Source organism: Athene noctua, chromosome 4, assembly GCF_965140245.1.
Source record: "Athene noctua chromosome 4, bAthNoc1.hap1.1, whole genome shotgun sequence".
In the NCBI taxonomy this organism is placed as follows: Eukaryota; Metazoa; Chordata; class Aves; order Strigiformes; family Strigidae; genus Athene; species Athene noctua.
Window position 1 is genome coordinate 13,265,995 of NC_134040.1, and position 17,376 is coordinate 13,283,370.

The 17,376-nt window shown below is 43.0% G+C and overlaps 1 protein-coding gene across 5 annotated transcripts in view; it reads right to left on the reverse strand.

The window, feature by feature from the left end:
* Nucleotides 1-16,808, reverse strand: part of SORCS2 (sortilin related VPS10 domain containing receptor 2) — a 571,991-nt gene extending 555,183 nt beyond the window's left edge. For 4 of the 5 annotated variants that reach the window (XM_074904468.1, XM_074904467.1, XM_074904466.1 and 1 more), the window contains exon 1: nucleotides 16,464-16,603. In XM_074904468.1, coding sequence (XP_074760569.1) covers nucleotides 16,464-16,493 — 30 coding nt within the window. In that variant the 5' untranslated portion in view covers nucleotides 16,494-16,603. Of the gene's footprint in view, nucleotides 1-16,463 lie in introns of all 5 variants that reach the window. The other variant, XM_074904464.1, reaches the window with a different exon arrangement.
* Between the last annotated feature and the right edge of the window lie 568 nt (nucleotides 16,809-17,376).

Here is a 17,376-nt window from a genome sequence, read left to right on the forward strand (position 1 = left end):
GACATAAACACTGACCTATGACAACCTTTCGTTAGCCTCAATGATAGTACATACAAATATTTGACCGTGTAATGCAAATAGAATCAATGACATCTTAGGGACCAAAGCAGAGCAAGTCAGTTCCCTTGTGTAAGCCAATGTCAGCTTATTTGCTCCTAATTCCACAGTATCAGAAAACCCACAAGTGCTATATGCTCAGATCCAGTGACACAAAAATCCTACTTCATATCTGAACAAGAACAGTCTGACGCACAAGGAGTTAGGTCATTGCAATAGTCAAGCTAAATGAAGCAGTAACAGAACTCTACAGTCAACATCTTTAAGCGGTAATAGGGAAGGGTGAATCCAAATTAGCCTTCTAATTATTTTCTCTTTAACTTGACTATTTAAGCTATTACCTATGTTTTACAGTATAGTGCCCTGAAAATTTTTATTATAGGACAGACCCGCTTTGCTGCACTACTGTTCCTTCACCAAAAAAAGTAAGGGAGGAGAATGAAAACACAGTGGTTTTTTCCCCATGTAGATGTAATCATGATGCCTACTAAAACTGTATGTCATTCTTCAGAATTATTGGCATGCACATGATTCAGAAATTACACAGAGCAGCTGGGTATACTAAAAAATTAAAAATTAAATTGGTCCTGCTTTGTTATTGGGATGAGCCTCATGCTGTTATCAATGAGAGATGAGATATCCCTCAGAATGTTTTGGGGCTTAAATACCTCTTAACTAATATGGTGACTAGTATGGTTGTAGCACTAGCCCAAGGATCTGATCCAAACCACACTGAAGCCTGCTGTTGCCTTTTAGAGGCTTTGGGTTGAGTAATACTGTATGGAGTACCACTGCTCTCATAGCTAAGTGATAGCAGCGTACATCAGTGAATTCAGAAGGAGACTCTGATATAGGGAGCCTTCTACAACAGGAAAGTGATGAGGACTCAGGTCTCGTTTCTCTCTGTTGAATTGATTGCCTGTGCAAGGAGATTGATGCAGAAATCAATTCACTCGTGCCAGCTGCTTTCCCTCTATCTGCAGTGATGGTAAACTGATCAGGATATTAGTTTCCTTCAGCTGATTTGCCTTCCATATGCAACATTCTGACCCTAGTCATGCTGAACAAACCAATAAAGCAGATCAAAAGATTAAATTAACCAAACCATAGAAAGGAAGGTAGAGGACTAAGAGTAAGAAGACAAAGAAAGGCAAAAGCCAACAAACCTCTGCTTGAGCTAACAAGCTTGGTCTTTCTAGATAAACTTGGTAATATAGAAATGACTAGGAAAAAACATGAAGAGGAAAATCAGTAAGAAAGAACAGTCTGGAATTCAACATTTAAAATATAATTTTTGTAATATTACCTGTCTCTGTTTACTTTTTTTTTCCATTTTATAGGCTTCTGCATTTTTTCTTTTCCATTACTGTGAACATTCTCCTAACTGTGAGACAAATCGAAGCTAAGAATCCTTCCATAATGGGTGAAATTTAAGTCAATGAAATGGTGCTGCTTTACTCTAGCTGAGAAATCAAATCACAGCATGAGTTCCTGTGGAATATATAGACAGTCCACTGTAATTGAATGTTTTTATTGATATTCTTCAATCCAGTATTAAAAATTAAAAGAAAGCACTATAATTTTTTATTTAAAATCATGAACTAGTTGTAAATAAGAATGAGACAGACTTTCAAAATTCACCTTCAGCACTTCTTAAAATCTAAGAAACATGACTGTGCCTGTTTAATAATTGGCCTTAAAGCAACTTAGAAAAGGATTGGTTTTCACTTTAACAGAATCACCAATTTTTACTGAACAAAAACCTAGCTTAATTATGCCATGCAAACTTGGAACGAACAAGCAGAATTTCTTGTATGTATCAAAACAACTTTATTATACAGCACACCAGAAGATCAGCTGTGTTAAAGTCAAACACTGAGACATCAAAGGCATTTTTTAATACTTGGAAAGGGTGAGACATTTGAATACTCTCAGGTAAACTTTCATAAATTAAAAATGAGACTCACTTGTTGATAAGAGCATAAACTGTATTGGTTATATACCAAGAGAATAATGGTTTGAATTTAAAATTAATCCTGGCTCAGATGAGGTTGTCTATTTAACGAACATTTACTCAACTTTAAATAACCAAGGAAAACATTCAGGATACTTAGTACTTTTTCATATGACAGTACCATCATCCAACACTTCTAAAAAGATGCTTTAATAAATTCCATATAAAAAAAACCCACTAAAAACTACTTTTGCCATGCATCTTTCTAGAAACAGCATTCACTCAAGAGAAATAGTACCCTTTATACTTCCCAAACTGGTGAGAAGCTTATATTAGAAGAGTACTTTGTAAATTATGTGTTGATATATCTACTTGTTATTTTATATAATATGTTGGAATTTAAATACTATTTAAATCAATATAGTAAGAAATGGTTTTCAAATTCTAAAATGTAGCTACAAATCCAGAAAATTTAAATCACTCTGAGAACATACCCCAAAATTTGAATTCATTTAGGTTTGGGGAAAGGGTGATGTAATCAATAGAAATTCAGTACTAGCATTTCGGCTAGCTGCTGCATTTAAGTGTATAAGCTCATCTTCCCTCTCATTTTTGTATTTATAAACAAGGTGTGTTTCTTGCACCTGGAAAGGTTTTGCACTTACCCCTGAGCCACAAACTGCTGTTGGTCAGAAAAGCTGCCTGATGAAGGATCACAAAATACTCATCTGAGTCAGATGCTCTTCCCTAGATATCCACAGGTCTAGCCTAGTACAGACATTCTTATGTTCTTCTTAGAAGTCATTCCCATAAGACAGTATCAATTTCATGTTAGATAAAAGCATTCTAAATCTGTTCATCTTGTTTCAGTCCATGAACTGTACTGACTGCACAGCAAGTGTACTTGCATCATAGAAACAAGCTATGCCAGAAACCAAGTTCTTAGCGCTTTCCTGCTTTTGACTCCCATGTTTTCAAGGCTCAGCTAAAGCCACAGACCTTGCAAGTATGAGCTGCAGGGCTTCCCTCCTATGACAGCTTCACACCCATTTACTGTCTCTGCTTTCCTCAGCTTGCATTTGTTTTCAAAAGAAGCTTCATTCATTTAAATTTCTGCAATAAGCAACAGCTTGTAAATATTTAATTTCGTTTAAAGGAAAAAGAATTCATTGCCTATAGGTTGTGAAAAGTAATAATGAGGCATACTTGGCAATCACATACCAGAATGACATCACCCAAATATAATAATGACGTGCATTAATATCTGAACTTAATCCTGACAATAAAATCCAGAGTAATACATATTTCAGAACTTTAGTTTTGCTCACAATACATGATTTATGCATTAAATCTAACACTGAACAGATTATGATTATTTTTCAATTAAACCTGGGTGAGCAGCACAGTAATTCCAGTGATGGGTAGTATACAAATTCTTATTAGATGGCATGTGCAGAATATAGAACTGGATGACTGGAAATGAGATTTTGAGTCTTTCACTTCTAATTACAATCATTTAAACTCACCCACAAGCACAGAAGCAGTGTATTTCACTTTATGTCCCCAATCTAAAAATCACCCTAGGCGAGTTTAAGCGACCACGTCACAGCTTTAGGCTGGGGGCCTGAGGTGAAATACACTGCTTCTGGGCCAGTTTCAATTTAGATGATGCATTTTAGGGACAATGGTTTTTTTAAACATCTGCTATTGCTACCCTCTAGGGTTACAGATACGGCCATCAACGCAAAACTTCCTTAAGCAATGCCACACTATCTGTCCAAGCCTGCAGACAACATGTGACCAAGTGTGAACATCTATATTCACTGGAACGGCAACTCCCAAACTGATGACATATCTGTGTCATTATTAACCATGTCTTTGAAGATCTTTTTTTCCAGATGGAGCCGGGAAGATGATGCTATTTAAGCCCTCAGGGGTGAGAAAGGTGATTTAATACAGTGACGGAAATGAAGGGAGAATAACAAAGGAGACACACAGAGACAGAGAAAAGAAAGGAGGGAGGAGGAATGAGAGACATACAAAAAGGCACACAGAAAAGTAACAGAAACAAAGGACAGACACAGAAGTCGCCTAAAGGGGAGCAGAGTTTCTCACTGAGGGATAGTGACTGTGATGATCAGGTTCAGTTAATAAATACAAGCCCATTTAGTTGCTATAAAAAATAAAAAGCTTGCATATTTTGTACAAACCCTCCACATACAACAGACCGTGGATCAAAGACTATGAACTCTTTATATTATTTCCTGGCACACAGTCTATGCCTAAACGTGAATTTCAGTGCTGTCATCTGAATGGGCTTGACTTCTGAGCTACCGATCCCTGTGAAACATCATGCGGGACTGAGTCCTGCTCCCTCAGGCAGCCTCGATATACTTCACAAAATACAGCAATGTAATAACCAGACTTGGTGGCAGTTTCTGCAAACAAAATAAAGATTATATCCTTCTCTAGCCTTACATTCCCATCTTCAGGAACAGTCTCTTCGCAGTCACGAGCATTTGAGCCAAGATGTAATCCCTCACAATAATATGGACATTGATTAAAACAGGAAGTGGAGAGTCTTCTTTTCATGCAGTTCCAGAGTTCATAAAACATCTCTTGCCTCAGTAGCACACACAAAAGCAGCTCAAACATTCCTGCATGCTTGCAGACTGACCAAGCTGAACCTAGTCCATCCGCTGATGAAGAAGCTTGCTTTTCATTCAATTCTTAAGTTATGCCAGTTCATAACAGTTTAAGAAGTGGCTTTTCTGCAGTTAGCTAAACTAAAAAAAAATATCTTATATTGTTTAACAACCTATCTCTAACACTGATTTTATATGGTAGCCTGATATCAATCATTTCCCTCCTCTCTCCCAAGGGTTTTTTAAATAAAGAAATGGAACATAGGGCAAAAGGTGCTTATACAATGAATTTTAAAAATGCTGGCTCTTAGAGTTCTTCAGGAGCAATGATACTGTTAAAAGGAATACCAAGGTTCAAAGCCCCCTAAATGTAGCCCACTTTATAAAAAAAAAAATCTGATTTAAAGCAGTTGGAAGAAAAGGAAGGAAGGAAGGAAGGAAGGAAGGAAGGAAGGAAGGAAGGAAGGAAGGAAGGAAGGAAGGAAGGAAGGAAGGAAGGAAGGAAGGAAGGAAGGAAGGAAGGAAGGAAGGAAGGAAGGAAGGAAAAGGAGATCTTGTTAGTGGCCCTCTGCACAGTAGCCCTTGAGAGATGCTGCATGAAGATGAACATATGTATTGCATTACGAACTAAAAACATTTTTGCAGAACTACATCTTACAATTTTTAAGCAGAGGTGCCTGATTCAGCCAATATGCAGGGGAATGCATTCTTCTGCATCCTCCTTTGCAGAAGCTGGTGGGAGCCAACAGCTTAATCAGTGAATCACAAAGCAGATTTCACAGAGCTACAAAGATTCTGTTCAGATGATGTGCAACATACTTTCTCACTTCTCTTCTTTACAGTGGCTTTAGACAGAGTTTAATAATAATAATATCTGTGACCCAAGAGCAATTTAAAACATTGATAGTGGGCTGCTTGCACCAAAAATATGGGCACTTTTGGTCCATCCACACATCCTCCTCCCTTCTGCAAGTGCTCAGCAGCACCTTGGTGGATGACACATACAAGAGTGGAAAAAAACCCTCTGGATTCTTTCATATTTGTTTTTCCTATCAGGCTGGGAAACCTCAAAAAGAACAGGATCAGGTCTCAGATGACTCCACCAGTATTGGCCTCCCTCATCCAGAGGGAAAGAAAAGCTCAGAACCACCAATAGTAACGGTTTCCCAATCTCTACCCCCAGCACACCCAAGGGCAACCAGGGACTTTAATGTCAGTCATCCATAGTCTGTCATTGGTGCTCAGGACACAGCTCCCACTCCAAAGCCACTGTCTCCCAACATAGATGTTTTGCATAGTTCCTATTCAGTTTGCACTTCTCACTCAGGGCAAAGAGCACATTTCAAGACTGCTCTCAAGGCAGCTGAGACCTTTTGACATACTTGCCATTATGTGGTTGGGTAACAGGCAGGGAAACATAGGAAACCACTGATTAAAAGCCAAACAAATTAGCAAAATAGGAAATGGCCCTCTAAATCAAAAGCTGCCATTCTGACAGAGTCCTAGTGCCTGGGGGGGGGGGGGGGGGGGGGGGGGGGGAATCTGAGCCTGGGAGAGGAAAGCTTTTTAATTCATATGCCTGCTTACTTCTATGCTTTAACTACATGAAATACTACAATACCCAAGACTCTAAAGTCCTGTACATATCAATTAAATTCTGCGGTTTACAAGACTAAAATGAGAGAGGCCAGAAGGAATGATGTTCACGTAGCATATCTGCAAACCAATATGTAGCAGCCAAATCTAATGTGAACCCTTACTAGCCTCAACAGGGCCCCATAAAGTGCTCAAAAAGAGCACAGGGGGATCATTCTAAAAATCAGCTGGGAACTTATGAGACTTAAATATGTTAATACCAACCTGTCGTGGAGTAGGATACTGGGGTTTAGTTAGCTAAGAATCTTCAAGATTAGAGCCTGTAAGTACAAACACACAAACACATAGCAGTTCATTCAAATGAAAACCATTCATTTGATTTTGACTTCCTTTCCCACTGGGGAGACACTGGAGGTTGCGGTGAGTTGTGCAAAAGAGCGTTAGATTTTCTGTGTCACGTGACTGCATGTGGTTATGGGTCTCCAGCACCACCAGCCAGGTCCCTGGGCATCTCAGGCATGTGATGCTACCGATCTCCCTGGAGTTCACCTCATGAGCTCTGTAACAGGCTGAATGTTGGAGCACTGCGTATGTGCACTACATCCCAATGGGTCCCCATTGCCTTGTGGCGGTAATTGATTGGCAAAGATATCTCTATGCACCCAGAAAGTCATCCACCTGTCACTAGCATGTGTTGCTTTTGTTTGTTTTATTTCTGGTTTTATGCCTCATCCTCGGAACCTCAAGGAGTGATTCCAACACATTCTTCTAACCCTCCAGCTCCATCCCCTTGGGCATCTGTCTTGCAGTGACAATTGCTGGTGGAGGCAAGAACAGTAATGCACTAATCATAAACAAGCTGTTCTTCAATACCTGAGAAAAGCAACTTTTCTTCACTGTAGCTCAGTTAGGGAGGCCAGGCTACACGCTTCTAGAATTTACAGGTGGAACAGCTCAATCCTCAGTCATCATCATTATTATTTATTGGTATTACAGAAACACCTAAGTGCCACCAACTCAGAGCGGAGACCCAGTATACCCCACCTTGCTCATACCCATGCAGGGGGAAGATAGGTCTTTCCCTGTGGCACTTTTCAGTCTGGGGAGCAGAGAAAGGACAGCAAGAGTGATTAAAAAATGTGTTTTAATAGAGTGTAGTTTGCTATCTGCTAAAACTGAACATGCCGGCCAGTAAACATGGGACTACTGCTCAGTAGGAATAAGGACACATCACAGTAGTTGGTGCTTGCAAATACGCTTCTACAACACTTCATGAAGTTTTACCATACCTCTAATGAGCTTCCAAAGACCATGAAAGAAACAAATTTCATAAAGTGAATGGGGGGAAAAAGGCCATTAAATACATCTACTAGAACAAAGTTTCAACAATGTTACTGCAAAGAAACCACAGAAAATAGCTTTTTTTGCTAATGACCAAATTATTTAATGTCTTATCTTAAAAAAAGCCCAACAACAACAACAATTATTTACTGTTCTGTGGTTTTCTTTTTAGAAAACACAGATAATCACAAAGACATTAGAGGAAAGCCAGAAATGAACAATAAACTCTGTATGTATGTACATTCCTAAAAATGTGCCAGTCAAATACACTGTAGGTAGGTACTATTATACATAAGTGCTGTCGTATCCAGATGGTGCAATTAAAGAGCTAGCAAAAGTGAGTTATAAAAGAAAATTTTAAAGGCCAAAATAAATGTCATTCAGAGAAGTAATTACTAATCTACAAGAGTTGGAAAGGTACAAACACTGAGAAAGAAGCACAGTTATTTCAGTATACCAGTAGACGAAAACAGAAAAAATAATGTTAAATACAGGTTAAGTTTCACTGAAAATATTTTCAGTCACATAATCTCAAGTCTGTTCAATGACCTTTAATGCAAGAGTCTAGGCATTTAAATTAAACTGGACTACACATTAAAAGGAGCTCTGATCAAAACAAACATCAGAACAAGCAGAGAAGTTTGCATGACCCGTGAGAGCCTTTTCTTCTCTAATTCCTAGACTGTGCTGTGAAACAGTCAAAGGAACAAAGAAACCATAGATGTGATTTGCCACGGTCCCGCCTCTTTTAGGTGTTATGGTGATAACCGTTACTTTAATATCAAAGTGCACATCTTATTTAGAGCAACAGCAATCTGAAGATATAGGGAAGTACCATTATTCTCAAACTGCAGGTAGGAAACTGAGGCACAAAATCACCTATATAATGCAAGTGCAATCTCAGAGGATACTGGTGAGGTAAATGGCAAAGTTCCTCAGTACCCCATAGCTTTAATTTAACCCGACAGCTGTCCATTCAGAACCTCATGCTTTACCTCTGGTCGAGCCTCAAATTTCCCCAAGGTATCACCATGAATACCCCAACTCTGCTTCAGAGCTCGCAGACGCAGTGACGGGGCAGCGCAGAGCATCACCAGCTCTGCCAAGGGTGGCATGCACGCTCTCAGTCCTGCAAGACAGCCGCGCCTCAGCATCAATCCTCTTTCCACAACAGGCCTGATGAAATACAATAGGATCCATAAACACAGCACTTCACTCATCTTACCAAAGCCAGTGACTCCAGCAGATATGCCAGCACACGCCTACGACACTGAGCATTTCACAGCACGCAGTGGCAGCTCCCTTTGAAACACGGCTTTGCGCAGGAGGTGACACTGCCCTCCTCCTCACCCTTGCACAACAGCAGTGGGGCTAGAGTGCTCACCCAGCAAAAGCGTCTAATTGCCCCTTCTGCATGAATAGTTGAAATACACATCTCCTGCCAGAACAGAGACTCACAACCCTTACTGCTAAAACTGTTCCACTTTTTCTTGACACACTGCATATCTAGTGGTTTGGACAAAAGAGAGAGAGAGAGACAGAAAAACATACCTACATACATACACACAGAGTGCACACATTTCTCAACTCCTGATTAACTCTCAACTTAGGAAATTTTAGGCCTTGCCCCAATGACTTCTTATGTATTAATATTCCAAGTCATTAGAAAAAAAAAAGAACAGCTGTTGGAGCATCCCTTGGACTGAAATTTGGACCTTTGTGTCATTTCTGTCAATGTACATCCTTTAGACATAGAATTCTACTTCTCAGGGGTGTATGCAGGCAGAACTGTAATCATAAAATCTTGAGAGCTGCACTTGTATTTTTGCACTGGGGTTGTACAATATCTACCACAACAGAGTCTTAAACCATAACTGAATCTCTAACTGCCATGCTACAATAAGTAAGGTAGGAAATAACTGCAGCAGCAACAAACTCCATGGATTTGGGTTAGGGATAACTTTAAATAAATTCTGTGTTTTATCAAAGTTTGTCATCTAGGCCCCTCTACAATAAGCAGAGAGAGAGAGATACATGCTTTCAGAAGTCAACTCATCCAAGCTTTCTCAAGTACAGATGTTAAGATTGTCAGGGGAGAAATCAATCCAGGAACCATCTCCACCTCCTTCTCACTGCAGAAGTCCAAACTCAGACTTGAAGGCTGAAGTTAGGCATGACAAAAGATCCCATCCATTATTTCTTTTTAAAGTGGTTTTGTCATTGGTGATTTGTTAGGGTTTTAAATTATTATTACTGGGGCAGGGGGTTGGCGATGGGAATGTTCGGTAAAGAATGTGAGACCATGGGAATAAAAATGCCGAAGGAATGTTGCCGGTCATCAAGTTTCATCCTGAGCTATGGCAAGCAGTCATATACTACAGACTACTTTCAACCTATACTTTCAGCTTGTGCTTCAATTAATTTGTGCTTTCAGGAACTAGAAGGATCTCACTTGCATTGTACTGCAGAATATTTCCCCTTATGCTAACATACTTTGGTCTTAATTGACAGGACTGTAGCAGACTTGGCAGTGTTGGTGGACTTGGCAGCGTTAGGTTTACGGTTGGACTCAATGATCTTAAAGGTCTTTCACAACCAAAATGATTCTATGAAAATATTTTACTTGGACAAAGGGCTTGGCATAAAACCTTCCGTAATCTAGGCAGTTTCATGTTTTAAATTCATAAATCTGTACACACCTCACAGAACTTCACATTTTCGCAGAACAATTACAGTTTTTCTGAAAAGCTCATCATTTTCCCCTTCTGTTCATTCAGAAAGAATCTACTAGTCTATTGAATTTTAATAAACTTAAAATGGATGTCCTCATTTCTTTCCTCAAAGATCTGTATCAGTAGATTCCTAACACTGTAAAGCTTGGGAAGAATGCATTATGTTCCCACTGTGATACATGAACCTGCTATCAAGAGCCTAAACACGTACCTAATGACTGGTATTAAGCCAGATTTGGTTTATCATGCATATCAGCAGTATCAGAGCTAGGATTTCAATCTGGTGTCTGTCTTTAGTGTTCATTGCTAAATTTCCCTCCTAGACTTAAAGTCTCTGAGCTCGTTCCAATGTCAGCACAGCAGTACCTATTCCTGCTAAGGCTGCTAGTAGCTTGCTCCTAAGCAATCCAGGCAATGCCAGTTAAACCAGCAAACCAGGTATGACTGCAGGTGTGGAGGGCTGCACATGGAAGAAGACTTTTAAACATGTTTGAAACACACGCTTACTAATTAAAGTATGTATCAATTTTAAGTGTCTACTTAGGGGATGAGAAGAGGTGCTCTCTCTTTAGCAGCTAGAATTTGCAGAAATGTGGAGAGAGCTCAGCAGGCAGCAAGGTGACTAGCAAGCTGTAGGGCTGGAAGAAAGGGAAAACAGAGGCTGGTAGAAGCAAATAGATGAAGCCATAAACTTTATACCATAAAAACAACAAAAAAAAACCAAACAAAAAAAGATGAAAAAAAAAAAAAAGTTAAACTTCAGAGTTAGTTCAGTCAGATTAAAATCATTCTGCTTTCCATGTGAGATTCTGCTGTTCCATTCAAATATGATTATTGGGTTTGGTTTCTGTTTGTTTTTTATCACACTACCATCTTAAGGCATTTAAAAACAAAACCCAAAAAAAACTCCCTATGGGAAATCTGCCTTTCACTTTGCAATATATCTGCCATTTATCAAAGGTCTGAGACGTCAGGATTTTTGACCTCATGCTCCCTTTCATTTCATAAAAAGTAGTCTGGCTATGCTGGAGAAACAGCACCAGAACCTTACCATAAATGGACTTTTGCCCAGTTTGGACAGATAATTATATTTATTCTTACAGATACTGCTATAGTAATATTGAAGTCAATGCCTTTTATAGATCCCCTCAGCAAAATTTATTGCAAACTGAACAAAACAGAAAACCAATTAAATAAAATATGTGCCAGAAGAATACATTTAGTGATCACTGGGCTGTATAAATCATATATGATGAAACTGTATCGCAAAGAGTAATATTTTTTAAATTAAACAAAGTATCTCTATATCAAATACAGAAAAGTCTGGATCAGCTAAAGTTTTTGTGCATAGCAATTTCTGCACATGTGCAATAAACCTTCCTTTCTGATAAGGTGCTGCTGAATATTATGTCTGGAAAAAACTGTGTGTATTTATATTTATTTTCCATAACAAAGAGCAACAAGTTTATGAGGGATCATGACATCAAATAACGACAAATAAGTGCCTGCATGGCCTTAATATTCTGACAACAAACAAAAAAAGGAAATACTGACACCATGAAACTGCAGACTTAGAACTAGTTGGCCAAAGTCCTGTTCACAACACTTTAGCAGTCTGCACACAGCAAGAAGAGTAGCCCATGTATCAAAATCAGTTGTGAATATGAGTCTCATTCTCCCCATATTTCTGGCTTGGTCTTGATTTTTTCTTAAATCAGATAGTATAAATGAACAATGGGAATTCTCCATAAGGGTCAAAAAGAACATAGTTTGTCAAAGAAAGTTGTTTGTCTAGCACAAAAAAAAAAAGCCCCTGTGATGAATATAAGGTCTATTCTAAGGAAAAGTAGGATTTTTAAAAGCTATCATCAATTGACTATTTTTCCCCAAATCAGAAAGGATAGTGTATTTTTAGTAAATCTGGGAACATACATATTCAGCTTAACACAGTAAGAGGCTATTCAGTCAGCATGCTGCCTATATATACTCCGATGCACAACTCCATGTTATTTATCAGTTACACAAATGTCGATCACTAGCCCTTACCAGAGTAAATGGTGCACTGCACCACCCACCTGTCATGTCTTCAGTTTATGATATTTTAAGACTGGAAAGGAAATTAGTTCCACTTGCATGAGCCTTTGTTTGAAAGTAATAGTGCACAACAGATTTCCGTGGGCATAGGGGACAGAGAGCAAAAATACTAATTGTAGGAATTCACTAACCGGTACACTCTTGATACAAGGACTAGCTTTGCAAGACTTGCATCACTACCAATGGTTTTAACTATACATGCCACTGTCAAGAAAGGTCAGAGACAGGCCTATTGTTTATGGAATTTATAAATAATTAATTATTAGAATACAAAATAAAAGTAATGAGGACACAAAACAGGAAGCAATTTGCATACCTCCCTGCACAGCTCTCTCTTGACAAGGCAAGGAACTGTACAGATGATCTTCCCAGTTATTCAAGCTCACTTTACCATCAGTGCAACCATATACTCTGCCGTGCTATCAAATCCACCTTCTTCCTAATTCACAAAACCAACAGCATTATGAGATGATAATAAAGTACGTGTCAGACTTCTACAGTACAGAAAAGAAGGGGAAGGAGAAAGGATTTAATTTATAGCCTCCTTAGTTTCTTTTAAGACATCTCACGCAACCAAAAATGACATACTCCTATTACTGCAGCACAGGAGGATTTACAAGATGTAAATAAATTTTTAAAAGCTCCATGTGCACATCAACCTAACCTCTGCCCCTTTCAAATTTATTTATTTGCCTTTGATCCTCACATATGAGTGGCACCTTCAATGAACTATTCATGCAGGTGAACATCCCTCAGAGAAGCAGCTGCCCCCTCAGCTTTCATGGTTATTTGTCTCTCCATCACAGAGCTCAAAGGAGTAATACCACTGCATATTTCTTCTTCATTTATTTTACTAGGTGAGGTGTTTAAGAGGATATACGGTCATCTGGAGCTCATCACTGTCAAATTTTCAGCCAGGCAGCTGTAAAGGGTAAAGGAACTAGTTTAGCTCCTTGGTTTACAAAGTGCTGAGTACCTCCAACGAGGTGCCAAATGTGGGTGGTGACACTTTAAGATTGCTTAGCCTCCAGAGGTTCGCAGGGCTGGATCCGAAACCCCAGTGTTAGGAATGACAGTCCTTCTCTTGACTGCAGTGTGTCTGGGACAGAACAGCACTTCATGGCTCAAGGCTGAGGCAAGATTTGCCATGGATTTAAGAACAAGGGGTAAGGTGTCAGGTTTGAAAAGCACTAGATCTTAGCGTTCCTACCTCCAAACACTTAACCCAGAGTAAAATAAATAAATACATACATATCTACCTACATAAAAAAAATAAAATTCAAGACTACCTTAAATATGGTTTTGATCAGATACTTATTTTCAATTGTTTTAATCTGACATACATACAGGCAGCAAAATTCTCTCCAAACCCTTTAAGCCCATCCTTCTTCCATCGGGCTTAATGTATTTCTTCCACTTCTTTTAAAAAAAAAAAAAAAAAAAAAAAAACCAACAACAACAACAACAAAGTCTACAGACAGTCTTAACAAATCATTTCTCTCTGGAAGCCTGTGTTAAAATCAGCTCTTCTGCTGGAAGCATGCAATAAAACAAAGCTATCAAGAAAAAAAAGGTGCAAAAAAATGCTGACAGTCATAACGTAAAACATCCAGTGCCAAGACTGGCTGCTCTCATTTGGGCAGCAAAGAGTCTTTCATTACCAGGTCACTCCTTCAAACCCAGCCTTGCTAGACAGTAATCACCTGATGGCAGGCAGAGTAAGCAACATACTTTTAAAGTAACTCTGCAAAAGTATTTTTTATTGAATGCATAAATACTGTAGAGAACATCTGCAGGCGTTCATGATGAGAGTATCATCCTGCAAGACTGAATTAGTAGATAGTAACTAAGCAAACAAAAAAGAACTAAGTTGCAGCAAAGACTGTAGCCACTTTCATTTATTCTGACAGTTGCCATTTATCTTTGCTTTTGAAGAGGATACTTTGGTAGTATTCTAGTAAGTGAACTGTAGCACACTGTGAAAAAATAATAACATTTTAGCAATACAAACCCTCACTGCAGCATCTGTTATTAAATCTTTGCAGAGAGGCGAGGAGAGACCACTAGTCATAAATGTGGATTAGCAAGGTTCTACTATATTCGTTTTAGAGTGCAGAGCGCTTTGCATGAAAGCTGTTACTTGCCTTTTATGTGAAAAAATGAACTTATGCCAACTTTTCAATACTGAATTCTTCAAAGAAGTAGTCCTAACAGCCTGCAAACACTGTCTGCAAAAAAGCAGCAGCAGTCTAACAGCAGAGAAATGGAGGAAGGACAGAATCAGAATAGCTGATGCTGATTTGCAACATTTTCTTTCCACAGAAAATGGACAGCTTCTTACGCTTCCTTCCAGAACAAATCAAAAACTGCCGTTGAAAGTGCCAAGTTTTATGATGCTGACTCCAACGCTGACACCTGATTATACAAGAGCATTAACACAAGCGCACAGTGTGCTCGAGGGAATCACTGCATCCTCACTCCATCCTAAGGTGGAGCCTTAGCAGCTCCACGTCCTGGGTGACTCCCTAGCAAAACAGGCAATAACCAGGACTTGAGATCCTAGAGGAAGGATGATAATTCACACACTTATGAGAAGTACAACGCAAACTCTCTGAACTGAGACAAGTTTAAGTAAACTTTATGCTAAATTCACAAAGTTCAAGCAGAGTCAGAGCTTAGCTGAACTCTAGTAAAAACACTCAAGAGTTTTCCAGAAACACTAAAATCCTCCAGGAGAAAGTTGACCTTGAGCCTTCATAAGGGTATTTTCCTGCCTATGAAGTTACACAGACAGTGCAAGGTGCTATGTAATATTTACCCAAGACGCCCACTGTTATGATATAACGTTTCAGTGAAGGATAAATTAGAAGCAGCAAATCCCTGAAAGCACCCGTGCAAATACACAACCATTAACGGGTCGATACATGAAGAAATGACGACTAGCTGAAATTGAAAATGACTTACAAATAGATTACGGGCGCCCACCGTGACAGCTGCTGTCTAAAATAGATAATTAAATAATAAAGGCAAGGCACGCTGCTTTAACTGCGAAAAGTTGTGAACACCGATGCTCTGATGCAGTGACACCGGCCTCAGCGCGCGATTTTGATCCATCGACGAGGCTGTGAAAACCCTCGGAGAGCTGCTGCTGCTGCCGTTCCCGGACCTTTGCGGGAGCCCCCGCCCCGCGGCGCGCAGCCGGTCCGGCGGGGGGAAGCCCCGCGCCGTGCGGGGGGAGCCCGCCCGGCCCCAGCCCTCCCCGCGCACCGCCCGCGCCGGCGCGAAGGCTCCGCGCCCGCCGGGCCGATGCCCCGCGGGGCCGCCGCCCCGCTCCGCCGCTCCCATCCGCCTCAAGCCCCGGGCTGGGTTTAATTTGATTTTCGTTTGGGGTTTTTCTTTCCCTGGCGCTTGAGACAGAGCGCGGCGCGGGGAAGATTACACGGGGATGACTGAATCGAGGCGAATCGATTAAGCCTCGACAATTTCATCTGGGACTTTATGCGGGGCTGGAGGGGATAATCCCCGCACCGCGGCTCGCCCCCTGCCTCTCCTTTACCCGGAGACCCTCGCACAGCCCCGGGGGCACGCCGATCCCCCACGGACACCGCCTCGCCGCTCCGGGGCCGAGACATCCTCCTCCTCCTCCCTCTCCTCCTCTTCATCCTCCTCCTCCTCCTCGCAGCGCGGCGCGCACCGCGCACCCGGCCCCTCTGCAAGATGCACGCTCGCAAACTTTCCAAACTTCTGGGGAAGTGGCGGAGGGTGCGCGGGGCCGGCCCGACCCCGGCGGCGCTTCGCCTCCCGGCGGCACCTCAGCGGCCGTCGGGGCGCTGCTGGCTCCGAGCGCAGCCCGCGGGGACCCCGCGCCCCCGGCCGGGCAGCAGGCGGCGGGAGGAGCGCGCTCCGGCCGCAGCGAGCCCGGCGGAGCGCAGGCGGCAGCGGCAGGCTGCGCCCCGCAAGTTGGGGGGACCAAAGCCGTGGCAAGGGCAGGGGTAAGGGCGGGGACCCCCCCCACACCCCGCCCGCGCTGCCCCTCGCACTCACGCTGCTGTTCTCGCCCGTCCAGTGCACCATCGCCTGGTTGTGAGACGCGTCCCCCTTGAGCACGAAGGAGGTGCTGACGAGGGAGACCCGCTCCCGGCCCGCCGCCGGGGATGCTCTCCTGGAGCGGCTGCCCCCCGCCGCCGCCCCGCCGCCGCGCCGCGGCTCCGGCGGGCTGCGCGCCCCGCGGGTCAGGGCTCCGGGGCGCGGGCGGCCGCAGGGCTCCGCGCAGCGCAGCGCGGCGGCGGCGGCGCCCAGCAGCGGCGGCAGGAGCAGGAGCAGGAGCAGCGGGCGGGCGGCCCCGCGCGGAGCGGCAGCGGCGGACACGCGTGGCCCGCCGCGCGCCATGGTGGCTCTCCGGCGTGGTAGTGACAGGCGGGGAGGCGGCGGGGAGGGAGACACCGCCGCGGAGGGCGGGGGCGGGGGAGGGTTGTAACCGGAGCGGGGCTCGCGCGGCAGCGGCGTGCGCGGGGCTGCGCGCCCAGCCGGGGCGGCGCCGCCATCTGCTGGCCCGCGCCGAAACGCCGGGCGGCGGCGGCGGCGGCGGGGAGGGGGGGGCGGCCGTGGCAACGCGCGGACGGGCGGACACACGCGGGGTCACGGTCACACCCCCCCGCGCCGCGGGGGAGCAGCGGCGGGCACAGGCTCTCTCCCGGGAAGGAGCCGCGCTCGGCAGAGCCCGCTGCGTGCGAAGTTTCAGGCGGAGCTCCAGGGAGAGCTCCAGGTTTGCGCTCCGGGCGCGCCGAGGAACGTTCACGCATCCCGCGGGGGCGCTGGGGGCCGAGGGGCGCGGGGGGAGGGTCGAGCGGGCAAGCCCTGCCTCTGCTGGCACAGCGGCGGGGCCCTGCTTTGGCCGTGAGTCCCAGGAGGCTGCAGCGAAAAAGTCAGAAGGGCTCTGTTTGTCCGCCGCTGGAAG